Source organism: Eucalyptus grandis, chromosome 1 (assembly GCF_016545825.1).
Source record: "Eucalyptus grandis isolate ANBG69807.140 chromosome 1, ASM1654582v1, whole genome shotgun sequence".
In the NCBI taxonomy this organism is placed as follows: domain Eukaryota; kingdom Viridiplantae; phylum Streptophyta; class Magnoliopsida; order Myrtales; family Myrtaceae; genus Eucalyptus; species Eucalyptus grandis.
Window position 1 is genome coordinate 43,325,588 of NC_052612.1, and position 26,782 is coordinate 43,352,369.

Sequence of the window (26,782 nt, forward strand, 5' to 3'; positions counted from 1 at the left end):
AATATTTATTAAATGAATTCTCTTCATTTTGTGAAGAACACGGTATTATTCTTCAAGTTTCGGCACCATATACTCCACAACAAAATGGTTTAGCTGAAAGGAAAAATCGATCTCTTGGAGAAATGGTTAATTGTATACTTTCAAATTCAAAGCTACCAATTAATCTTTGGGGAGAAGCATTACTTACTGCATGCTATATTCATAATAGAATACCTTCCAAGAAAAATGACATAACCCCTTATGAAATATGGAAAGTTAGAAAGCCAAATTTGTCATATATTAAAGTGTGGGGGTGTTTAGCATACTACCGAGCTCTAGATCCTAAGAGAACAAAGCTCGGTCCTAGAGCTATCAAAAGTGTCTTCGTAGGGTATGCTGAAAATAGTAAAGCTTATAGGCTTCTTGACTTAGAGTCTAATGTCATAGTAGAATCGAGAGACGTCGAATTCTTTGAGAATAAATGTTTTACAAGTTTTGAAATGATTGAAAATAATTCAAGATCTAGGGAAACTCAAAGTGATTTTCAAGAGAAAGAAACGAATTTTAAAGACATGATTGAACTAAGGAGAAGTACTAGAGCTAGGAAAATAAAAGACTTAGGTCCTGATTTTATTACTCATGTTTTTCTTGTTGAAGGAGATGGAGATAATAATGTGGTAAATAAATATCCTTTAGTGTTAAATTTAGAAGATGATCCTGGAAGCTTTGATGATACTATGTCTTCTAGAGATGCTTCTTTTTGGAAAGAAGCTGTGAATGATGAAATGGACTCAATTATGTCCAATAATACTTGGGTATTAGTAGATTTACCGAAAAGATCAAAACCTATTGGATGCAAATGGGTTTTTAGAAGAAAATATCATTCTGATGGTTCTATTCAAGTTTGTAAAGCTAGGCTTATAGTTAAGGGATATAGACAAAAAGAAGGAATATATTATTTTGATACATATGCTCCTGTTGCACGTATAACTTCCATTCGAGTTCTTTTTGCTCTAGCTTCCATTTATGATCTTTGTGTTCATCAAATAGATGTTAAAACTGCTTTCTTAAATGGAGACTTAAATGAGGAGATTTACATGGAACAACCGGAGGGTTTTGTTCTTCCTGGAAATAAAAGAAAAGTATGTAAATTGATTAAGTCTCTTTATGGACTTAAGCAAGCTCCTAATGTAACATCCCGATTTTCCGATTCTATTTTCAATTAATTGAGACGGGCATTTCGTTGGCACGCATATAGTTCTTTTCCTTGAGTCTGCCACTCATGTGAAAACTAGTCTATCGGGTGAAGCCGTTAAGAGTTTCTAATGCATTCGACTCGAGAATTTGGCCAGGAAGCGATCTTTCGACCGAGCTAATCTGCAAGGGTCATTACGGCACAATTAAAAACCGATTAGAGATCGGAGATAGGTCGACTCGACAGAGACATGTGATCAGGTGTGGGTGATTCCACCAGATCGCACAATTCTTGTCGATCGACACTTGACCGACTTTTCTATCGATTGGGTACCCTGTGTTCGTATTTGAAACCTTGAGATTACCCCGACAACCGAAAGTCACCAATGTTTCAAAGATGTACATTGTGGCTTGAGATGATCAACCACAGGTCAAATGCATGAAAATTTCTAAAGGCTACCCGGTAGGTTGGGCCGCGCTAGTATCGTGCCAAAGTGAAATTAACCGTGGAATTGAGATCGAATTCAAAAATTGGAAGTCTGGATGTGTCACAAATCATTTTAGGAATATTGACTCATCTTCAGAAGATTTTTCATATAATCAGAATTTTTCAGAAATTAAATCAGAGAATGGTTATTTTGGCTCGAGAAATTAGTAGGCCCGCCTTTGGTCGTGCTTTTGGAACTTAAGTTGGTTCTATGGACAAGTGAAGATGTGAATTGAAGTGTGGTGATATTGGATTAATTTTATGGACTTCATTTGATTTAATTGGAAGAGAATCAAGTGGAATTGAAGAATTGGCTATGCAAGATTTTATGCCCCGGAAAAATAAATTGCACCTATTGAAGATTGTTGTGGGAGGATTGGAGATAGTGGAATGTGACATCATCAGTGATGTCATGGTGGGGCTTGGGCGGCTAGGATCTTAACAAATGGAGGGTGGAGATTGACTCTTGAAAAGGTGGGCTTTCACTTCATCTTCTTCCTTGAATTAAGGGACTTGGTTGGATTTTTGAAAAGAGGAGAGAGAGTGGAGAACCGACCGGTTGAGCTTGCCCGACGCCCCCTTCGTCCGCCGCTTGGCCACCCGTTCGTCGTCGCCGTTTGCCGCCGCCGGTGCCGTTCCTCCTCCGCCCACGCGACCAGCTAGCTCATGCCATGCTCCGCCCTAGTCAGCCCAATTGAGACGCCGTTCGCTCGAACCAGGCTAGCCCGACGCCGCCCCTTTTGCCCACTCGGTCTCCTGCTTGCCGCCGCACGACGCCGTCGCCGGCATCGCTCGTCCGCGCACGCCCGCGCGTGCGCTCGCCAGCCAGCCGTCACGCGTTGCTTCTCCTTACTCACACGGCTCCAAGCTTCCAGCACCTTTGTTCAGTTGCTGCCGTCGTCGCTAGGGCCGCCGGAGAGCCGCCGGAGCCACCGCCAGCAACCGTTCGAGCAACCACCATCCTTCCTCCGCCGCTCCTCCGCCCGAATCGCCGCCGGACAGCTCTCCTCCGCCCATGATCAGAAGCTGCAGAAAATGGGTATGGCAGCCCATGTTTGGCCCGTTTTGGCCGCCTTCCCGAGCCCGGATGCTCGGCCCGCTTTGAGGAAAGTCGATCCTCGCGTCGTCCTCGTCGTTTTGGTCCGCTCGGCTCGCTAATCCGGTGAGTTTAACTCACTAAACCTTGATTAGACGGTTAATGATGCCCTAATTGTGCTTAGCTTAAGTTAAGTAAGCTTAGTTGGTTGAATTAGTTTATTTGGTTGATGATTAGATTATGGTGCTTAATTAAGTTAAAGTGTGTTTAGTTTAAAGTTAAGTATGTTTATTTTAATATAAAGCTTTGACGTGACATAATAGGATTTTAATTTTGAATTATTTAATTGCTTCGAAATTCTGGAAATTTATAATATTATATTAATTCCGAAATTATTAAAATATTATTATATAAAAAAAAGAACGGAAAAATTATTTTTGATCTCGGTTGCTCAGAATTTCGTGCCGATCGCTGCTGTGTAGTTGGATTTTGAAATTGATGGTTGGATATTATGAATTGAGTGTGGATCGTGAAAAATATGAATATTATTATTTAATTATTTTCGGAATAAATTTAATTATTTAATAAATTCAGAAAATTTTGTTAGGACCCTAAACTCTCAGAATTTCGTGCCGATCGTTGCTGTGCATTTAGAATTTGAATTTGATGATTGGTTGTGGCAAATTGACTGTGATTGCGATAAAATCCTAAGTGTAGAAATTGATAGGAGATTGGCCGTGATTGACCACCTATTAGAGGTCGTGCCTAGTGAGGCCGTGATGTACCACCTAGGAAAGGTCGTGCCCAGTGAGGCCGTGATTAACCACCTATTAGAGGTCGTGCCCGGTGGGCCGTGATGAACCATGATGAACCACCTGATGAGAGGGTCGTGCCTAATAGGGCCGTAATGAACCACCTATGAGAGGTCGTGCCCAGTGAGGCCGTGATGTACCACCTAGGAGAGGTCGTGCCTAGTGAGGCCATGATTGACCACCTATTAGAGGTCGTGCCCAGTGAGGTCGTGATGGACCACCTAATTAAAGGTCGTGCCGAGTGGGGCCGTGATTGCCACTGTCTGTTAAACCTTCCTATAGGGCCGGGATTGAGAGCAATGAGTTATTTGCTAGAATGACATGTAATCGGCCCGATCGATTGATCGCGAGACGATCCAAGTGGTTGAATTGTTTTGATAATGTGATTGTGCCATGGTTGTTTGGTTATCATAATTGTACGTGGTTGAATTATATAAATTGTGCTAACTCACGGATGAAGGCCGAGGCGAGGTAAGTCTTCGTGTGATGTGGCTAGGCCACCTGGGGCGTATTTTCTTTCTAATAGGGGTTTAGGGGGTTGAACTTGCTGAGACATCGTCTCATCCCGGTTGTGGGATTAAAATTTCAAGTCCCTGGTGGATGGAGCGATCAGATAGCTTTGGTTGGCCTTGAGGAGTTGCAGATGTGAAGTCGTAAGATTGAAGAACGTGTCCGACTTGTAGGTCGTAGGACAATTCATTTTTTAAGAGCCGGTCTTTTGTAGACTTTTGGCCGTAGACCTCTGTTTGTAATTCTGTTGAATTATGGAAGTGTTATGTTGTGGTTTTGCTTCCTGCTTTTCTATCCCGTATTTTATTGTCAGGGGTTTTATAATACGTTCCGCTTGCGCACTAATAAATGAATGGGGTCGGCGACACTACCTGGGAATGTCGCATTTGATCGACCGTAGTGGGATGTGCTCGCGCTCGGGGTTCGGGGCGTGACACCTAAGCAGTGGCATGAAAAGTTTCATTCGGTCATATTGTCAAATGGTTTCATCAATAATAGTGTCGATAGGTGTATATACTCTAAATTCACTAAAGACTATGGTGTCCTAGTGTGCTTGTATGTTGATGATATGCTTATCTTTGGAACGAATATGACTGGAGTTAATGAAACTAAGAAGTATCTAACTTCCATGTTTAAAATGAAGGATTTGGGTGAAGTAGATACTATCTTAGGTATTAAAGTTAAGAAAAATAGTGGGGTTATTCTTTAAGCCAATGTAGTTATGTTGAAAAATTATTAAATAAATTTCAACATCTTGGTTTTAAAGAAATAAGTACTCCATTTGATTATAGTATTAAATTAAATTATAATACTGGTAGAGCGGTGGCACAACTAGAATATGCAAGTGCTATAGGGTTTTTAATGTATGCGATGCATTGTACTAGACCCAATATTACTTATTATGTATGCAAGTTGAGTAGGTATACAAGTAATCCAAGTACAGAACATTGGAGAGCTATTACTAGAATTTTTGGTTATCTTAAGAGAACTAAAAATTTAGGATTGTTCTACAATAATTATCTGGCTGTATTAGAAGGATACACCGATGCTAGTTGGATTACAAGTGTGGGAGATGAGCGTTCCACTTCTGGATGGATCTTCACACTAGCTGGAGGTGTTGTATCTTGGGCGAGCAAGAAACAGACATGTATAACTCACTCAACAATGGAATATGAATTTATTGCTTTGGCGGCAGCTGGGAAAGAGACTAAATGGATTAGAAATTTGTTGTTGGATATCAAATTATGGCCTAATCCTATACCTCCTATTTCTATCCACTGTGATAGTCAGGCCACTTTGGCAAGAGCCTATAGTAGCACCTATAATGGTAAGTCGAGACACATTAGTCTAAGACATGAATATGTGAGACAATTGATTAAAGATGGTATCATAACAATTGTCTATGTGAGGTCAAGTAAAAATCTTGCCGATCCTTTGACGAAGGCTTTACCAAGACATATGGTAATAACGACCTCACAAGAAATGGGGCTGAAACCCTTTAATTGAAATCACCAATAATGGTAACCCGACCTTTTTCTAGAACATAACTAGTTACAAGGTTTAATGGGTAAGAACAAGTTATTGAATGTGATTGTTTGATACTAACATAGCCCTGATATGAGAAGTCAGTATTGTCTGTTACGTTTTGTAGGCTGAATTGAATTCTTAATGAAGTATGATACAAGTTTGTAGTGTGTTGATAGTAACAGAAACACATGGTAGATACTTCACCTATATGAGCTTAGAAGTGGTGCCGCTTCTTACGAAAGTGAGGGTTGCTTTCTAGAGAGCTCATGAAACATGATCAAGCACAATGCCATAATAGTGCGGAGTAATATAGAAATTCTCGCTGAAACAAGAGGTTAGTGTATGTGTGGTATGTCCAGTTCTATTACATAAAAGTACAAGTTTAAAACCGAGCTACTTATCACTTTGATAGAGCTTTGATATACTTGCACTAAGTAAAGGTTTAACTCGAAAGAGACCTTTTATGTATGTATATTAATCTTACTGAAACTTTGGCTGTATGGTTTTTAAAATTTTATTTTGAAATCTTTGTTTTACAAACAAAGTGGGGGATTGTTGGAATTTTGTTTGTTAAAACAAAATGAGTGCTTTTTACTTTGTCCCACATAGAAAAGGTGGGAGCAGGAGGATTAGTTTATTAATGTGGAATTTCCCTTTTAGTTCAAATGTTGCCTTTTAATTTGAGAATTTTGGAAATGAAATATAAATGAAAATTCGAAATTCTATTTAAAAAAAAAAATTATTCCGAATTTTATTTGTGTCTTTTCAAGACAACCTTTGGAAAATTACTTATTCGGTTTTAATTTTTCCGAAGGATTGCAATTGTTCGTTTTTCGACTTCTTCCGAAAAGTCGCATTTGTTTATCCGAACAATTTTCTAAAAACGTGTTTGTTCGCAATTTTCACGAAGAGTTGCAAGACTGTTTCATATATATAATTGTCATTTTTCGGAAAGAAATGTGTGGTCATTTTTCGAGTCTTCTTTCTAAAAAACTGCAGCCAATTTTCGATTGTTTCTTAGAGAGACCCTGGAGAAATACTAGAATTGCTATTTAGTATTCTCATCCGAGACTTTGTTGTATCCTGGATGATTTTTGCCGGTGACCATTAGCAACGTTGTGGGGCAAATAAATTCTTAAAGAAAGTGATATCACGCCTCAAAGTCCGAGTTGTTTTACTCGATCCGATTTCATTGTACTACCCAATTTCGAAGCATATTTTACCAACAGACTGAAACTGACCGACTTCGCGCCATTTTCGACGCTTCTTTTTCCAGTTTTTTGTATTCTCTTTGGTTGCTCAGATGTCGCGTTTGGCGGGTGGGCCGGTGGTTCACCACCGGACGATGTGCAGTGAACACAGCAACAGCTTGAGATGATGATGATGTGGTAGGTCATATACAATAGAATGAGAACAGAGCAGACGATGCTATGCTACCTGGCGTTTTGAGTCGTAGGGTCCTCGCTCCAACATGCATCCAATACACCCATTGCTGGAGGTTGCCAATTAGATAGAATTAATTGCGTTTCGACCATGTAACATAGGTACGTAACTTGAAAACGTTCATCTAGTATGAGGAAATTTGCAATACCACAATTCGGTATATGCATATATCAGCTCGCCTCCGACATCCAAATCGAAATAGTTCAACAAAACGAATTTAGCGAGAACAAACCAAAAGATAGAGAGTAGTTTGCTTGATTGGGTTTGGTCGGTAAAATTTTGAGTTTTGATTGCCGGTGTTACAAAGCACAGCTATTATAAAGTGACTGGAAAATTACCATAAAAAAGAAAAGAAAAAATTAAACTTCTTGTATTTATGTCAATTTAAGATTAAACTTTTCAATTTGATCAATTGAGTTATAAACCTTTTGATGATTTGTTAATATAGTCATTCGGATGAATATGAATAACTTTGGTTTGTTCCTTCTGCTACAAAACTGAAGGTTTTAATTCATGGGGTTTCAGCTTCTTCCCGTGTTCTCTTAGTCTAGTTCAAGATGGTCTTTGAAGGAAAATTATAATGGCTGCTAGATCTAGAGAGGTGAAGCCTCGCCGGCCATCGATGTGGGCCGGCAACCGGCGGAGGAAGAAGAAAATAAAAAGAAAAATTGAAAGAAAAGAATAAAAAGAAAAGAAATAATTTATTATTATTTTTTTTTTAATAAAAAGTTGAAAAGGTCCACTCCAAAGATCAAATCATACTATATAGGACGGTCGGTATCTGCGTAATAGATTTTTTGACCAAAATTAGTGAGAGTAATTATATTGGTAAATCGTCCAAAAGTTAAGAATTAAATTAGTCAAATTGAAAACTTAAGATTGAATTGACATTCATACAATAAAAATGGAGCGATAAGTACATAATTTTGGAAATTTTAAAATTTGTGAGATGAAAAAGGATGAAAAATCTAAAGGCTGCGTTTGTTTCACCAGCGACCCTCATCGGCAACGGAGGCCTCGCCCAGCTCTGGATGGAAAGTCTCTCCCCCAAAGGCCCTCTTTGGCCGAACTCTCTCAGTTTGGTCATTCTTATAAAAATTAGACAGAAAAATACTCTCTAAAATCTCTCTCTCTCTCTCTCTTCTCTGGCCTCGCCGAGCATCTCTCCCTCTGCCAATCTTCCACTCATGACTAGCTTATTCTCGACAGTTTTTGGCCGGTCTGACTGTGCGACCAACCTCCTCACGGAGTCCCCTAAGCTAGTCGTGGTGGTTGCCTCCTTCAAACTTCACCGGAATTGCCTTGATTTGGCTGATATCCAAAGTTGCTCGTCGGATGACTTCAAAGGTAGGTTCAGATCTCAAATGAACATTCAAGGATGCTCAAATCAAACTATAGTCTAAAATTGAAGTTATACTTTAATCTAAGTTTGATATTAAGTTAGGATGTGATGAGATCAAAGTGAAATTAAGAGGAAATTGCCTATAGTTTAGGTTGAATTTAGTGAAATCAAATATCAATTATCTGTTTAGATAACTTATACTACTTAATTTCATGATGATCGAAACATGCTTAAGTAGGAATTGATGTTGACTTTGGTTTATAGATGTCAATTGAACTTGATTTCTTGAAATTAAGAGATTGATTTTTCTAATGGAGCAAATCGTCAAGGGCACTTAGGTGATCGATTTTTCAATTTTGTGACACTTAAGCAAGTGAAAAAAAAAAAAAAAAAAAAGCTACGACATTCAATTGAGTTCTGTACAAAAGTTATGACACTCATACTATTTTTATCCATAAAAATCATCATGAAATCAACCTAATTACTTCTAAATCAATATTCTTGCAACATACATCAATCAGTGAACAGAAAACATCTACCCTAGGGAGTTTGGCTGCATGAAGATAGCAAGGCTTCAATCTTATTTTAGAGTTGAATTCCTACTAATCTTCATTTAATTACATTTTCGCGATAAATTTTAAATGTTTCAATGCATTTATCTTCTTTTTTTAAGAAAGCATCCTTAAAATCCAGTTCTTTTTTTCCGGCCTTATCCGCCAGATGGAAGATTTAGTTAATTATATCACTGGTTACAGAAGCTCAACCGGAAGATTTGCGTAGTAACATCACTAGTTACTGCCTTTGTACTTACCAAATTTCCTTTGACCTCGTACCCCCCTCTATCATCCTTTTGTCTTTATCCTACCGACCCGAGTTGGCTTTGACCTTGTTTTTCTTTCGCAAAAATACTGCTTCATTCGGATCCAAGAGAGTATAAAGCGAAATTTTGGCCGGCAGATTAACCATCTTGTGTTTATTCAAAGGTTTATATGGAAAACCGTAAGTGAAAGATATTTCTAACGCAAATAATCATAAGATGAAAACTTTCATTTATAAATGGACCGAACATGGTTAGCAAAATAAAATATCTTGTATGTGTTGGCAGCAGAACCGTGCTTGTGGTTTGTTCTTTATTACGCCGGCAATGCATTGAATAAAAATATTTTCTCCTTTGCCTCATATAATCCAATCCCTTTTGCGCAAAACAGCTTTGTTAACCAGCGTCACGATAGCTGATCTTTATATAATGAACTTAGGGCACGACATGCGAGATTATTCTGAGTGAGAGATAATGAAATTTGTCGTGTCATAAATTAAGTGGCGTCCAGCACTCAAATTAATGCTCTAGGGTATGGCTTTGATTTCACCCGGACATAACTAGAGGTGGGTATGTTCCCAATTGAGCCGATCCACCCCTAACCTTAGAACCAACTCACATAGTGTTGGTCCTCAATTTTGGGAATGAGAACCTATCTTATTGAGCTTGGGAATGAGGACCAGACCCATTTAATGGGTTTGGTTCGGTTCCAAAGTTAACTTGGGACTAATAAATAATTTTTATATTTCATTTTTTATATTCCCTGAAAAAGTAATCAAGGACCGGATCGACCAAATGAATTTGGTAACAAGCGAGGTTAGCTAAGAGAAGCAAGCGATGAGCGTCAAGTGGGGCGAGCATCAAGCCAAGCGAGTAGAAAGTAACAAGTTGGGCGAGCATATAATACTTGACAAAGGATATTTTGTGCGGTATCCAAAGCCGGTGAAACGATGTCAATAATTTGTCTTGAGCGATCCATGGATCATAAAGATCTCATCCTTTGATTTTGCCGATCCCAAGCGGGCTCCGCATTTGATCGGGTCTCATAAAATTAACAGTTGTGATGCATTCGATTCATCGAATGGTCAGCTAAATTCTACCATTGGCTAAGAAAAGCAGATCAAAAGGGGAAATACGATTTTTCGGAAAGCGACCATCTTCATCGCTCTACTTCTTCACCACCTGAACAGAGAAACGCCAACTCTCTCTCTCTCTCTCTCTCTCTCTCTCCGTCTTCAGACGACGTCGCTGGCTCCTTCAATCGATTGATCGGCCGCGACCGGCGACCTTGCGTTGCGTGGACCCTGGGCTGAACACGGGAGAGTTGGCGTATGGCACGAGGATCGCCCTCATCATCCTCTTCGCCCTCACCGTCCTCTTCACCCTCGTCTTCTACCTCTGCAACCCCGTCCGCGTCCCGCCGCACCGGAGCCAATCCCTCCTCGCCGCTGCGGCGGCGGTGCGGAGGATGGCGGCCACATGACTGCGGTCGCGCTCGGCCTGGACCAGGCCACGCTGTGCAGCTTCCCGAAGCTCCTCTACTCTCGGGTGAAGGCCGCGAGCTCGAGCTGCTGCTCCATTTGCTTGTCGGAGCACAAGGAGTCGGACGTGCTGAGGCTGTTGCCGGGCTGTGGCCATTACTTCCGCTCGAAGTGCGTTGATCTGTGGTTGAGAATGAATCGGTCGCGTCTGAACTGCAGGACCTCGCTGGTTCCGACTCCGGTCAGGAGTTCCCTCGCTGAGGTGACCCCGCCGGCGGGTGGTCGAATTGCAGCTCAGATTCTAGAATCAAACAAAATGCACTGTAAATTAATTGAGGTTTTTCGTGCATGGGTTCGAGGTGTTGACTGAAATCGATCGATTTTGCGCCATTTTCGATGCTTCTTTTACCTTTTTAATTTTCTTTGGTTGCTCAGGCTCGTCGAAACGCAGAAGAGACGTCGCGTTCGGCGGGTGGGTCGGTGGTTCGCCGCCAGATAAGTGCAGCGAATGTACAGCCAAAAACTTGAGACGATTATGAAGTGATCGGTCAAATATAATAGAATAAGAACAAAGCAGATGCTACCTGCTGTTATGGGGAGAGAGAGAGAGAGAGATTTGTGTTCTGTTTGTTCTGTTCGCTGAAATTAATGTAATGAACTCCCGAGCAAGTCATGATCATGTCGAACTCTCTCCCTCTCTCTCTCCTCTCTCTCTCTCTCTCTCTCTCTCTGTGCATCTCTTGGTTGACGATGATTCTACGGCAAGCATTTTGCTGTGATGACGCTCCTGTAGTTTGCGCAATGCTTTCGGTCGAATGAAACGGGCGCTTGTGTCGGAACGAAACTGGAGAATTGACGGGAAAAAAAAACGTGGGATTTAGTTTAGATGATCTTGAAGAAAGAAAGAAAAGAAGAAAGCAAATCTTACCAAAAAAGAAAAAAGAAAAGAAGAAAGCAAAGTTTATCTGTAAATTACGTAAGATATGCAATCGGTGGCATCATCATCACTCCCAGATTTTGGTGGCTTCCTCCTGTCTTGGGAGTCAATGTAGGTCCTCACTCCAACATGTGCATACTTCCATTGCTGGACTTGACTAATCAGATCGAATTAATTACGTTCGACTATGCAAGAAATGTAGGTACGTAACTCAAAAACATTCGTTTGGTATAAGGATATTTGCAATTCCATGATTCGATATATGTATATATTGACTCGCCTCCAACGTTCAAATCAAACCAACTATCCAACAAAAGAATTTAACGAAAACAAACCAAAAAATAGGCCATGAAGATCCGACATTCAAATCAAACCAATTATCCAACAAAAGAATTTAACGACAAACCAATAAATAGACCATGAAGATCTACCGTCCTCAGTAGTTATGGTTGTCTTACACGTAAACCCCAACCAAAACCTCTCCAGACATCAAAACCATCCACCATGAATATCTCCTGCCACTTTTCATGTTTTCAAATTTCAACATGTGCCTTTCTTGGAATGAAATGAAGCATTATTTCTTACAAAAGCAAAAAACCATGATAAAAAAAACCCTAGTCGCCGTGGTTTATACTAAGTCATTACATCATCTTTTTTTTTGGTAAAGAGTCATTACATCATCTTTCATCTCTCATTCTCTTCATTTTTGGCCAACCTTCGCTTATTCCTACTGCTTTAGGCTTTTGCTCTGGTACTTCGGTTGTCGTCTTTGGTCTCTCATTCTCGTTAGTTTCATTGTTTTTTTAATGATCGTTTTCTTCGATTTGATACTTAAGTGATCCAGTGAAAATTTTTAACATTAATATGAGCTTTGTACATAACTTTTGGCGCTTCTGATATTTTTCTCCCGCCTATTCTCAAACATCAATCACAATATTATTCTTTTGAAGAAGGAACTTCAAGAAATCACTATCATAACGGGTTGATGGACAAAGAGAGATGCAACTGAAAAAAGAAATTGGAGAAATATGAAGGCATGAGGAAATGTATTAGGGCATGAGGTCGAGAATCAAATAGATGAAGAGGGTAGATAAAGTACGAAAATTTTCCATGCGACAATGATTTAGAAAAGGCTGAGGTATAGGATTTTTATGTTACAACTAATGACGAGTCTTGGGTCCATGATAATGGAAGATTTCAACAAATGATAATTAATTATTTGGGATAAATACAATCGTGGACCCAAGCAAGTTCTATAACTACTTCACCTGAATTCTAGGGCGTAAAAACACGAGGGTATTCTCTGGAAAGGGGGAAGAAAAACTACCTATCAACTTAGGGAGTGAGGCGTGTGAGCACTGGGACATTAAAAATAAGGAACGCATTCGTGCAGTTTGCTGCACGAGTGAACATGCAATGGAGGCCCTCACTGGCAACTCTGGTTGCTCTTGCTTCAGTAGGAATAGGATTTTTATGTTAAAACTGATGACGAGTCCCGGGTCCATGATAATGGAAGACATTGTAGCAGATGATAATTAATTATATAGGATAAGCAGATGATAATTAATTATATAGGATAAACACAATCGAAATCCTAAAACTTATCATGGAAGAACAAAATCTAAAACTTTTAAAAAGTGCAACTAAATTTTACAATTTAATCATAAAACTCAAATACACCAATTTAATAAGTTTTTTAGAATTTGATTGTATTTTTTGAAAATTTTATGATTCAATTGCGACTTCATGATGATTTTTAGGTTGTGATTGTACATTTTAAAGTATTTTAAGACTTAATTGCATTTTTTTGAAAAGATTTTCACTACGTTTATTCTTTTTGATAATTATCACTTTTTTTTTTTAATTTTATTTTAAGTAGCCTCAAAATCCTCTTCTTTTTTAGCCTTACCCGCTAGCGGGAAGATTCAGGTAAAAACATCCCTAATTAACAAAAGCAAACGGAAGATTTAGGTAATAACATCACTGGTCATTGCCTTTGTACTTCCCAAAATTGACTTGACCTTGTCCCCTCTATCTTGGCACCACTTTATACACACACATGCATGCATGCACATACATAGACACACAATCATATATATAGCCTTTATCCTTCGAACCCGAGTTGACTTTGATCTTGTTCTTCTTTCCCAATATTACGTCGTTAAGATTTCAAGAGAGTATAGAGAGAAACTATGGCCGGCATAGATAAACATCTGTTTTCTTTTTAAGGGTTTAGATACCATTAGCGAAAGAAAATAATTATAGGATCGAAACTTTCTTTTATTAATGGATGGACCACGATTAGCAAAATTAAATTTCATAAGTGTGTCAGCAGCCGACCCGTACTTGCAAATTGATTTTTTATTTCATCAACAATGTACCAAATAAAAATCTTTTCTTTTTGTCTCGTATAATTTAATCCCATCCTCGCAGAACAATATTGTTAATAGGCGTCACGGTAATTGCTTTTTATATTGGCCATGACATAATAATGAACTAAGATCGAGGCATCCGAAAATTATTATGAGTGAGAGACTGATTTATATATAGAATTTGTCATTTCCAAATGTGTCTTCCTCTCTTAACTTCTTCACCACCTTAACAGTTAAGCATCAACAATCACTCTCTCTCTCTCTCTCCCTCCATCTTCAGACGACGTCGCCGATTCCTTCCATCGATTGATCCGCCGGCGACGTGAGCAGCACCTCCGGTTAAATGGGCCCGGGCCAGTACACGGGATGGTTTGGGTTCTGCATCGGGATCTCCCTCGGTGTCTTGGCCCTCATCGTTCTCTTCACCCTTGCCTCCTACGTCTGCACCCGCTTCTGCATACCGCCGCCCCAGACTCCGGTCACGGGAGCCGACCACTTACCTGGACCCGGGCCAGTTCACGGGAGCCGACCCCTCACGTCGGCAGTGGACGGCGGCTACTCGATCGCGATCATGCTCGGCCTCAACGAGGCCACTCTAGGGAGCTTCCCGAAGCTCCTCTACTCTCAGGTGAAGGGCGCAGGCTCGAGCTGCTGCTCCATTTGCTTGTTGGAGTACAAGGAGAGGGACGTGCTGAGGCTGCTGCCGGACTGTGGCCATTACTTCCACTCGAAGTGCGTCGATCCGTGGCTGAGAACGAACCCGTCCTGTCCGAACTGCAGGACCTTGCCGGTCCTGACTCCAGTCGCGACGCCCCTTGCTGAGGTCCCCATGTTGATGGCACCGCGGCGGTAATACTGACCGATCAGAAGGTGGCGGAATTGCGGGCGAAGGCTCCTGAATCAAACAAAATCTACTGTAAGTGAATTGAGATTTCTCGTGCACGAGTTCCAGGTGTGGACTGAAACTGACCGACTTCGCGCCATTTTCGACGCTTCTTTTTCCAGTTTTTTGTATTATCTTCGGTTGCTCAGACGTCGCGTTCGGCGGGTGGGCCGGTGGTTCGCCGCCGGACGATGTGCGGCTAGCACAACAACAGCTTGAGATGATGATGATGTGGTAGGTCATATACAATAGAATGAGAACAGAGCAGATGATGCTAAGCTACCTGTCGTTTTGAGTCGTAGGGTCCTCGCTCCAACATGCATCCAATACATCCTTTGCTGGACGTTGCTAATTAGATTTGCGTTTCGACCATGTAACATAGGTACGTAACTTGAAAACGTTCATCTAGTATGAGGAAATTTGCATTACCGCAATTCGGTATATGCATATGTCGGCTCGCCTCTGACGTCCAAATCGAACTAGTTCAACAAACGAATTTTAGCGAGAACAAACCAATAGATAGAAAGCAGTTTGCTTGATTGGGTTTGGTTGGTAAAATTTTGAGTACCGATTGCCGGTGTTGCAAAGCACAGCTATTATAAAGTGATCGGAAAATTACCTTAAAAAAGAAAAAAAACTAAACTTCTTGTATTTATGTCAATTTAAGATTAAACTTTTCAATTTGATCAATTGAGTTATAAACATTTTGATGATTTGTCAATGTAGTTATTCTAATGAATCTGAAGAACTCCGGTTTGTTCCTTTTGCCACAAACTGAAGGTTTTAATTCATGGGGTTTTAGCTTCTTCCTGTGATCTCTTCGTCTAGTTCAAGATGGTCTTTAAAGGAAAATTATAATGGCCTGCTAGATCTAGTGAGGTGAAGCCTCGCCGGCCATCGGTGTGGGCCAGCAACCGGCGGAGGAAGAAGAAAATAAAAAGAAAAGTTGAAAGAAAATAATAAAAAAGAAAAGAAATAATTGAATTTTTTTTGTAAAAAGTTGAAAAGGTCAACTCCAGATCGATCCTACTATGTAGGATGGCCGGTATCTGCGTCATAGATTTTTTTACCAAAATTAGTCAAGTAATTATATTAGTAAATCGTTCAAAAATTTAGAATTAAATTGGTAAAATTGAAGACTTAAGATCGAATTGACATTTATACAATAAAAATGGAGCGATAAGTATAGAATTTTGGACATTTTAAAATTTGTGAGATGAAAAAGGATGAAAAATCTAGAAGCCGTGTTAGTTTCACCAGAGACCCTCATCGGCAACGAAGGCCTCGCCCAGCTCTGGATGGAAAGTCTCTCCCCCAAAGGCCCTCTTTGGCCGAACTCTCTCTCATTTTGGTCCTTCTTATAAGAATTAGACAGAAAAATACTCTCTTGCTCTCTAAAAAGTGGAAAATCTCTCTCTCTCTCTCTCTCTCTCCTCTTCTCTAGCCTCGCCGGGCATCTCTCCCTCTGCCAATCTTCCACTCATGACTAGCTTATTCTCGACAGTTTTTGGCCGGTCTCACTTTGCGACCAACCTCATCACGGAGTCCCCTAAGCTAGTCCAGGTGGTTGCCTCCTTCAAACTTCACCGGAATTGCCTTGATTTGGCTGATATCGAAAGTTGCTCGTCGGACAACTTCAAAGGTAGGTTCAAATCTCAAATGAACATTCAAGGATGCTCAAATCAAACTACAGTCTAATAAAATTGAAGTTATACTTCAATCTAAGTTTGATATTAGGTTAGGATGTGATGAGATCAAAGTGAAATTAAGAGGAAATTGCCTATAGTTTAGGTTGAATTTAGTGAAATCAAATATCAATTATATGTTTAGATAACTTAAGCTACTTAATTTCGTGATGATCGAAACATGCTTAAGTAGGAATTGATGTCGACTTTGGTTTATAGATGTCAATTAAACTTGATTTCTTGAAATTAAGAGATTGATTTTTCTAAGGGAGCAAATTGCCATTGGCATTTAGGTGATCGATTTTTCAATTTTGTTACACTTAAGTGAGTGAAAAAATGTTACGACATTTAATTAAGTTCCGTACAAAATTATGACACTTATACTATTCTTATCCCTGAAAATCATCATGAGATCAACCTAACTTACTTCTAAATCAATATTTATGCAACATACATCAATCAGTGAACAAAAAACATCTAACCTAAGGAGTTCAGCTGCATGAAGATAGCAAGGCTTCAATCAAACTTATTTTAGAGTTGAATTCCTACGAATCTTCATTTAATTATATTTTCATGATAAATTTTAAATTTTTCGATGCATTTATCTTCTTTTTTCAGAAAGCAGCCTTAAAATCCAGTTCTCTTTTCCGGCCTTATCCACCAGATGGAAGATTCAGTTAATTATATCACTCCCCCTCCCCCAATATATATCCTTTTGTCTTTATCATACTAACCTGAGTTGGCTTTGACCTATTGGATGCAAATTAAAATCCCAAGATCTTTATAACCAGAACAAGAACATGCATAATTTAATAGAAAGATTAACGCACCTGTTTTAGGATCTATCGTTCTTGATGCAGAAGCGAAAAATCGATATCCACGCGTCAAGTTATTCTTTTCTATTGCCCTCCGTATCACTAGACGACCCCCTCACTCTTTAGCGCTAAGTTAACTTATGTGATGATATATGAGAGAATTAGGGTTAGAGGAGAAACTTGAGTACTATTTATAGAGTTTCCAACCAGACCCCGTCATTACGGGTCAGGCTCAACTCGGCTCACATTAATCAGCCTCATATTATATTAATTAAGAAATCTTCTATCTTACCTTAGATCAACCCCATTTTACAATAACCGTAAAACGGTAAATTACAATATCAATTAATATAGTCCACATTAGGAAAACTCTTACATGACCTTGTCTTCTTTCCCAAAAATACTGCTTCATTCGGATCCCAAGAGAGTATAAAGAGAAATTTTGGCCGGCAGATTAACCATCTTGTGTTTATTTAAGGGTTTATATGGAAAACCGTAAGTTAAAGATATTTCTTACACAAGATAATCATAAGATGAAAATTGTCATTTATAAATGGACCGAACATGGTTAGCAAAATTAAATATCATGTATGTGTTGGCAGCAGAACAGTGCTTGTGGATTGTTCTTAATTTCGCCGGCTATGTATCGAATAAAAATCTTTTCTCCTTAGCCTCATATAATCTACTCCCTTTCTCGCTATAAAGTTTTGTTAACCAGCGGTACGTTAGCTGCTTTTTATATAAGGAAATTAGAGCACAGCATGCAAGATTACTCTGAGTAAGAGATGACGGAATCCGCTGCGTCATAAATCAAGTGCCGTGCAGCACTCAAGTTAATGCTGGAGGGTACGGCTTTGATTTTGCCCAGACTGAACCTTCTTGCATTATGGATGGGGTGAAAGGCAAATCAGTATTTGATATCAATGATTTGCGGGGAATTTCTTTCACGGGTCAGGAAGATCTCAACCGTCAATTTTGCCAGTCCCGATTGGGCTCCGCATGTGGTCGGGTCTCACGAAATTAACGGTTGTGGTGCTTTACCATTGGCTAAGAAAAACAAATCAAAAGAGAGAGCTTATTAGGGGTGAGCATGGTCCCGATTGGTCTGGGCCACTCCCTAACTCTAGGACCAACCCGTACAGTGTCGGTCCTCAATTTTTAGGACCGAAGACCGACCTTATTGAGCCTGAGACCAAGGACCGGACCGACCCAATGGGTTCGGTCCGGTTCCAGGGTCAATTCGTGACCAATCGATAATTTTTTTCGTCTTACTTTTTATACTCCCTAAAAAAGAAAACTTACAAATTCAAATTACATATTCATCGACAATGCAGCATTGTGCAACTAAACTATAAATACTAATACATATTTAGCAAATTTAAGATGACATAATAATAAAAATTTCGTACCTGCTAATCGCTCATTGAGATATGAGACAAGATGGAAAGTTCTTATAATCATCTATCTTTAATATTCATAACACCATATGCAAAAGCGTTTTCCTGCATTTGATCATGTAGAGTCCACTCAACCAAAAAATGAGCTTCACACCACTTGACTAACAAATCACCGTAGCAACTGCAGTACTACTCTACTCTTCAAAAACTTATACCATTTGACACAAATTGAAAAGCAAAGTGCAACTAAAATTCATTAATAAAATACAATTAAACCATAAAAAGTTCAAAATACTTAATATAAACCATGAATATATAACTTCACATTTTATTAATTTACTTGAACTTCTAAACACCTAAAAACAAAACAAACGACACATAATTAATACTCAACAAAAGTTTTAAATTGAAATTACTATTAGTGCTATTGATAGAACATTTCGATATAACATAATATAACAGACATTTTATTTAGGTTTGGAATAATATACATGGTGGGTTAAGGGTTGGACCGACCAAAAACTCTTAGGACTGAAGACCAACCCGCACAGTATTGATCCTAGAATTTTAGGACCAAGGACTGACCCAGTCCTCTTGTGGACCGGACCAGGACCGGCAGGGTTGAGCCGGTCCAGGGTCGACCCTAGACCGTTGCTCACCCCTAGAGCTTATGGGCTATTGTGAGTCAGAAATTTTTTAAGATGTAGATTATATAATAATTTATAATAGTTTATTTTTTTATGATTTAGAATAGATTATTATTCTTACAATAAATTAATTCATGTGATTACTTTTCATTTGAAAGCGACTCGAAAGGGTTAAGGGTGCGCAACCGCCATTTCCAGATGTAGCTTCCTCACTTAACTTCTTCACCACCTAGACAATGAAACACGACTCCCTATCTCCCTCGCATGCTCGTCTCACGGACAACCACAACACACGCCTCCACGTTCTCTCTCTCTCTCTCTCTCCCCGTCTTCAGACCACGTTGGTGACTCCTTCGATCGATTGATCCGCCGGTGACATGAACAGCACCTCCGATTACCTGGCCCCCGGGGAGAACACGGGAGGGTTCGCGTACAGCATCGGGATCTCCCTCGGCATCCTCGCCCTCATCGTCTTCTTCACCCTCGCGTCCTACCTCTGCACCCGCGTCCGCGACCCGCCAACCCATCGCCACTCCCTCGCCGAGGCCGAGGACGGCAGCTACTCGATCGGGATTACGCTCGGCCTCGACGAGGCCACGCTGGGGAGCTTCCCAAAGCTCCTTTACTCTCAGGCGAAGGCCGCTCGCGGCGGCGGCGGCGGCTTGGCCGCGAACTCCAGCTGCTGCTCGATCTGCTTGTCGGAGTACAAGGAGACCGACGTGCTGAGGCTGCTGCCGGATTGTGGGCATTACTTCCATTCGAAGTGCGTCGATCCGTGGTTGAGAGTCAACCCGTCGTGTCCGAACTGCAGGACCTCGCCGCTCCCGTCTCCAGTCGGGACGCCTCTCGCTGAGGTCGCCCCATTGGCGGCGCTGCAGCGGTGATGCAAAGTGGAATTGCTGCGGAGCTTGTAGAATAAAACAAAAGCCCCCCGTAAGTACAGCAGTTAAGTGAAAGTACACGTCGGACAACAGTGCCAGGTCATCCATGGACGAATGTTTGCAGTGGGCAAGATCAATGCATCTCCACAATATTAACTTTGCATATAGGTTTTTGCAGTAAATAAATTCTCTCCAATTTTACCCTCCATGTACATTTACGGATTTGAAATGAACGTGTACGGTGATGTTTTAGTTTTTGTTGCCCTTGATCATGGATTTGTGTGTTTTTGGACTTCCGAATCACATATATAGACGACCTTTTACGGTTAAAAAGCCTTCCTTGCGCTCGCTAGATTCGATCTGGTAAGAGTCCAATGCGCCGTATGTTTCATCACGATTGCTATACGGCGAGGGCGTCCTGCACGCCTTTCACAGAGTGCGCGAGATTGGAGAGTCTGTCTATAACATGAGGCATCTAATAAGAGGCAAACGACAAGAATTCCGGCCAGTTCATTGACATTAAAGGCGGCTAGTGGAAGAGAAGTAGGAGGAAAACAGTACATGTCTGCAAAACAAGAGGCTGCAGAAGAGAACCCAGTTTTGGAAAAAGAAACGCTCGTCCCCGAGACTAATGGGCAAGCTTGAAAAGTGCAACCAATCTGAGATATCGACCTCTCGGATGCTTCCAACAACTTGAGAAGATAATGATGAAGTGGTAGGTCAAATGAAATAAAAAAAGAGCAGATGGCTACTGCCGTTTTGAGAAAGAGAGAGACATGACTGTTCCAGTTAAAGACTCGGAATCTTCCCTGCAACGACGCTAGATCGTGGCTTGCTCAGGGGTTTTTATCATATTAATATCAGCAAACCCAATCTCTCTGTGTATCTTTTGGTTGACGACAGACTCCACGGCAAGCAGTGGATACGACGATGCTGACATTAGCCGTGCAATGCTTCTGGTCAAAGTCAGACGGGCGCTCGTGCCGAAATGAACTGGGAAAGTGAGGAACGAGGAAAGAAAAGTTTTGGCATTACTTGAGGCGATCTATAGAGAAAGAAGCAGGGTTATCTATATCTAGACGAAGCTTATCTGAACCGGGGAGTTGCGTAAGGGACTATTATTAGGTTCTGATCACGATTAAACTACGTGGTGTAGGCACTCTCGCTGGGTTTTGTTTATTGTCGGAAGTTCTTGAAGTTGAAAACCCTCGATGGAATCGTCCCTACATAGGATTCGACCGTTCGCTACGGTTCCTAGTTGCAACCCAAGCGTGTTGTATAGGAACTATACAAATCGGCTTTCTCCGCCTCTCTATGTTATTGGTCCGGCGGGCGGTCGAGAATGCGTGGCTTGACTTTGATATCATGTTAGTATTGAACACGACCCGAAATTACGAATTTGGTACAGAGAGGTCGGCATGTGTGTACAACGATGATCAGTGACTTGTGCCGAATGGTGTTGATTCATCACCTTTACCACACAAAAAAGTGGATCACTAGAGAAGTGACGTGGTATTAAAGGACGACATATTATATTGGGAAACGATGAGGATATTAATGGATCTCACAATTCAATATTAAAATAAGGGTGTGTTTATTTCATGGAATACATTTTCATTTTCGGGAAAAACATTTTCTTCATTTTCCGGTGTTTGGTTCACTAAGGAAAATGAGTAAATGGAAAATGTTTTCCTAACAAAACTTAAATTCTAGAAAATTATTTCCTCTTTGAAAGGACTGGAAAACGTTTTCTGAATCTACCAAAATCTAGATTTGATGCTTGGTTTACAAATAATTATTCTTATAAATATATATTTTTATATTTTTATAATTCTTTTAAAAATATTTTTTAAAAAATCGAATTTTTAACTTTTTAATATAAATTTTTTTTAATCATTATTTTTTCTCTTTTCTCTTTTCTTTTTTCTTCTTCTTGGCCCAGCCGCCGGCCATGACGACGGCCGCGACCAGCCACGGCGAGATCGAGCTCGTCGATGTCGGGTGAGGCTCGATCTCGTCGATCCGGTGAGGCCGAGGCCCCACCCGATGCTTTGGCGAGCTCGAGCCTCCCCAGTCGTTGGCGAGGCCGAGCCTCACCGGATCTGGTGAGGCTTGAGGTCGTCGACATCAAGTGAGACTCGATCTCGCCAGCATCGGGCGAGGCTCGATCTTGCCGATCTGGCGAGGCCGAGGCCTTGCCCGACGCCAATGAGCTCGAGCCTCGCCAATCGTTGGCGAGGCCGAGCCTCGAGCTCGCCGACGTCGGGCAAGGCTTGATCTCGCTCGGCTCGTCGCCAACCGGCAACCGGTCGTCACCCCGCCGGCCACCGGCTAAGGAAGGAATAAAAATAAAGAAAAAAAGAAAAATAATTGAAATATGAAAAATAATTATAATTTCGATTTTTATAAAAAAATATTTTTATAAGGTTAAAAAAAAAGGTCATGGACTCAACAAATTAATTTGGAAGTAAGAGGCACACTATTGTCAATTATTAGGTCAGATGTCATTCAATCTTTTTTCAAATGTGATCCAAACACCAGAAAATACTTTCAATCACATATTACCAAACAAAGGAAAATTAACCATTTTTCTAGAAAATGATTTCCCGGAAAACATTTTCCAAAAACGTTATGTTTTTCGTGAAACAAACACACCCTAAGAGAGAATGAAATTACCACATCGACACTAGATATATACTTAGTTTGGTCAAAGTAGTGATACTTTGTCCACGACGAGAGCCAACCATCGAGAAATCATACTCAATAGCTTGAGTCTTATCTAATCCTAGATTACACCAAAGAGCTTTGAATTGTGGTTACTCACTGTATTTCACAATGGATCAAGAAAGAAGTCCACTGGCCAGAAATCATTATATGAACGTTAACCATCGTCACAAGAAATTGGGTTTACTTCAGCCTAGTTAACATAGTTGATGACATAAACCTATTATATTTGTGTCAATTCACATCAAAAGGGAAGAAAAATACCATAAAAGTCATAAACCTATTTTATTTGTACCAATTCACATCAAAAAGATGAAAAAAAGTACAAAAAAAAGTCATAAATTTATTACGTTTCTAGCAAATTAATCATAAACTTTTTAATTGTATTAATTGAATCGTAAACCTTTTTACGATTTGTTAGTGTAATCCATTTGGCCAATTTTGATTGGAAATTACTGACAAAGACACCGACCCTCATATGTACACAACTAATGCTAACATTTACAACTTTTAATTTTATATTTTAGAAATCTTTATGAGTTTGTTATTACTTTTTTTTTCTTAACTATGGGCCGGTGAGACCATCGACTAGCCCTCACTAACCACAAGTGAGGTTTGGCTAAGGGCCTCTGCCCCTCACTAACCACGAGTGAGGGCTTTTGTGTCCTTTTCGACCACAAGTGGGGGCGTCAAGCCCTTGCCAAGATCTAAGAGAGGATTGCGACCCTCACTTGTTAGGTGGCACGAGCTACGACGCCCTTGTTGGCCACAAGCAAGGACACTAAGGCTCTTGCTTGTGGCTAGTAAGAGTGTCGACCCTCACATGGATCAAGGTGATGGCCTAATGCCCTCACCCAAACTAGGCAACGATCATCAATGATCAATTAGCGCACGTTTGGTAACATTTATGTTTAAAAATTGTTTTAGGGAACAGAAATAGAAAAAAATGTTTCTGTTCCGGGGAACAATTTTTGAACAAAAAAACATGTTTGGTAAACTTGTTCTGGGAATAAAAAATGAACAAAAACACGTTTGGTAAATTTGTGTTCTTTTTTTTTTGTTTCTTTTAATTTTTTAATAATTTTCTTTTAATTTTCTATTTCTTTTTTTCTTCTTTTGGCCGGTTATCGGCCTTAGCCATGGCCGACGACCAGCGAACGAGGGCCGGCGGCCTCGCCCGGCCACGGCAAGGCTCGCCGGCCCCGACGAGGCCGAGCCTCGCCTTGGCCGGGCTAGCTCGGGCTTGCCGCTCGGGCTCGCCACTCGCCTTGCCCCGCGCCGGCGAGGCCAAGCCTCGCCAGGGGCCGGCGACGCTCCAGCGAGGTCGCCGGCCATGGCCGAGGCCGGTGATTGGCCAAAGAAAAAAGAAAAAGAAAACAAGAAAAAAAAGAGAGGAGAGAAATAATCTGTTCTTAAATTCTGTTCCAGAAATAAGAAACATGTTTTTTCTTGTTTCTTGTTTCTATTCCAAATATGTTCCTGGGAACAAAAAAAATAGATTTGGAACAGAAACGCAAGCAACAAAAACGCAAGCAAACTCGTTTACGTTTTTTTTTTTTTCCCCGGAACAAAAAAAAAAAAAATTGTTTATAAAAAGAAATAAAGAACATTAACAAATAGGGCCCTAGTGACCTTGTAAACCTAGAGTTGTTTAAAAAAGAAATTAAAAAATTAAAAAAGCAAAAATTTGCAATATTTGTCTGTATCAGTGCTTGTTGTGTCACATAGAATTACTAATATGAATTGTTAGTGATTTTTGGCCAAAAATGAGGTAGCTATACTACATAAACATATCATCAAAATATTTAGGATTCAATTAAAGCAATTGAAATGTTTAAAATTGAATTATCACAAATATAATAAGTTTAGAACTTTTTCGTATATTTTTCCTATCGTGACACTATTATTTGGGGCGAGCGGTTATAGATTTCATATAAATTCCACCCGAAACCTACCTTATCATAGGTTCCAAAGTCTACCCAAGTTCTACCTATATTATCAATTGAACGATTATAATGAATTATTACATTTAATGACCACCAAAATGGAAGTTGAGACTATTGATCCTAGATTATATACTCATTATCAAATGTTATGGAATACTACAGGATTGCGCGGACACATAGATAAAGAAAAACACAAAAACTTATTCTAAGTTCTAAAGTATAGGTTCTTGGTTCCTCCAACTTAAAATAAAAAATTTACCTATTAAAATAAGTTTCTTAATTTTAGAACTAAGAACCTACCTTATATATCTTGAAATTTGGAACTGGATAAGTTCTTACCAGTTCGATTCCCATGTTCTAAGTTCTATGGTGGAATCATGTGTACCCTAACTATTATTTGGACCCACTCAATGACTAATAAAGCACACATGCGATGTGGTGGATTGACGATGTAGAATGACAACCTTTGTTTCGCACTCGATGGTGGAAGATTGTAACCATCGAGTGCAAAACGAGATTGCAATAAAGCCCCCGCGCAAAAAAATAAAATAAAATTGTTAATTAGGTCAAGGACGCGAACTTCACTTTGGTATGGACACTTGATAACCCACGTCATGATGACGTGGAAAAGCAATTCTTATTATCCACCCGACAGAATAAAAGCATCGTTATCTCTATTTCATTGGGGCAGAGCCTATATATATATATATATATATATATATTTTTTTTTTTTTTTTTTCATTATAGATCACCCATTTTGGATTAGAAAGAATAAAGCAGTTACAAGGAAAATAAAAAAGTGCCGACGTAACACTATCCTTGAAACTAGGAAACCAAATTTGCACATGCCTTGTATATATATAATAACGATGTTTTCCAAAAGTTTGGCATTCGATGACATGATGAAACATCCTTTTCACTCCACAACCAACTCAAATAAGCTGAAAATGAATTAATCCAATACAAATTATTATTGTCAAAAGAGAATGCAATTACATAAATCCCACCATCATTTAAAGAAACTTTTTCTCGACTTAAAATGTGCAACAAAACCAGTGAAGCATCAATCTTCACAACTCGACAAGTTTTAGTTAAGTACAGTATGCAAGTGTTCAACTAAAGTCAACTGTATTATTTAAACAATGCCAAGTATAAAAGTGCTTGCTCTTTTGTGCACGACATTACTAGCAAGACATTTCATTTTCTTGCTATTTCTTTAAAGTATCGAATATTTTAAAAAATATATTAGCGAAAGAGGCATAAATATATGGAGGAAAAAACAAAGAAAGAATAGGTGTGCATGAGCGAATGAGAGAAAGGAGGGTGTTAATGTTGAAATATCATATTACACACTCTATGTTGAATACGATAGAAAGCTGATAAAGGACATCATTGAAATCATTACTAAAACTAGACCAATGAAAACTATCATCCCATTAAAATACAACTTTTGCATCTCAAACATGGAAGCCAATTACGATTTTTGCTTCTTGACACTGCTTTCTGCTTAGTGAAACGTCATGCTGTCGGCACTATCTACATATGAATCTACATATATAAAGATGTCATCGTCGGCATATTCAATTACACATATCAATATACTCATAATGTTTTACTTATCCTTGAATAGTCAGCAATGAATTTTTTCGTTTTTGTTGTATTTCATGAAAAATTAATAGGAGGATGATTGCATGAATCACCGGTTCAGGTACAAGATACCATTATTATTATCCGAACAAGACATCCAGCCTGTAATCGCAATTAACCCAATTGCAAGGCCGAAGCTCCACCAGCTCGGCTATATCCACAAAGAAACAATTGGAGTTGAGCATGTGAATGAATTAGATGCTTCTTCCATTCTATTCTA

At 39.8% G+C, this 26,782-nt stretch overlaps 3 protein-coding genes across 3 annotated transcripts; all 3 read left to right on the forward strand.

The window, feature by feature from the left end:
• Positions 1-10,334: 10,334 nt before the first annotated feature.
• Positions 10,335-11,196, forward strand: LOC120288522 (RING-H2 finger protein ATL70-like). The gene has a single exon (XM_039302577.1). The coding sequence runs from the start codon at positions 10,627-10,629 to the stop codon at positions 10,996-10,998; it is 372 nt and encodes a 123-aa protein (XP_039158511.1). The 5' UTR covers positions 10,335-10,626; the 3' UTR covers positions 10,999-11,196.
• A 3,084-nt stretch (positions 11,197-14,280) lies between these two features.
• LOC104423360 (RING-H2 finger protein ATL70) lies at positions 14,281-14,903 on the forward strand. Its single transcript, XM_010035861.2, has one exon. It carries the CDS (start codon positions 14,281-14,283, stop codon positions 14,788-14,790), a length of 510 nt encoding a protein of 169 aa, XP_010034163.2. The 3' UTR covers positions 14,791-14,903.
• Positions 14,904-19,589: 4,686 nt separating this feature from the next.
• LOC104421162 (RING-H2 finger protein ATL70) lies at positions 19,590-20,497 on the forward strand. The gene has a single exon (XM_010033021.3). The coding sequence runs from the start codon at positions 19,742-19,744 to the stop codon at positions 20,246-20,248; it is 507 nt and encodes a 168-aa protein (XP_010031323.2). The 5' UTR covers positions 19,590-19,741; the 3' UTR covers positions 20,249-20,497.
• The last annotated feature ends 6,285 nt before the right edge of the window (positions 20,498-26,782 follow it).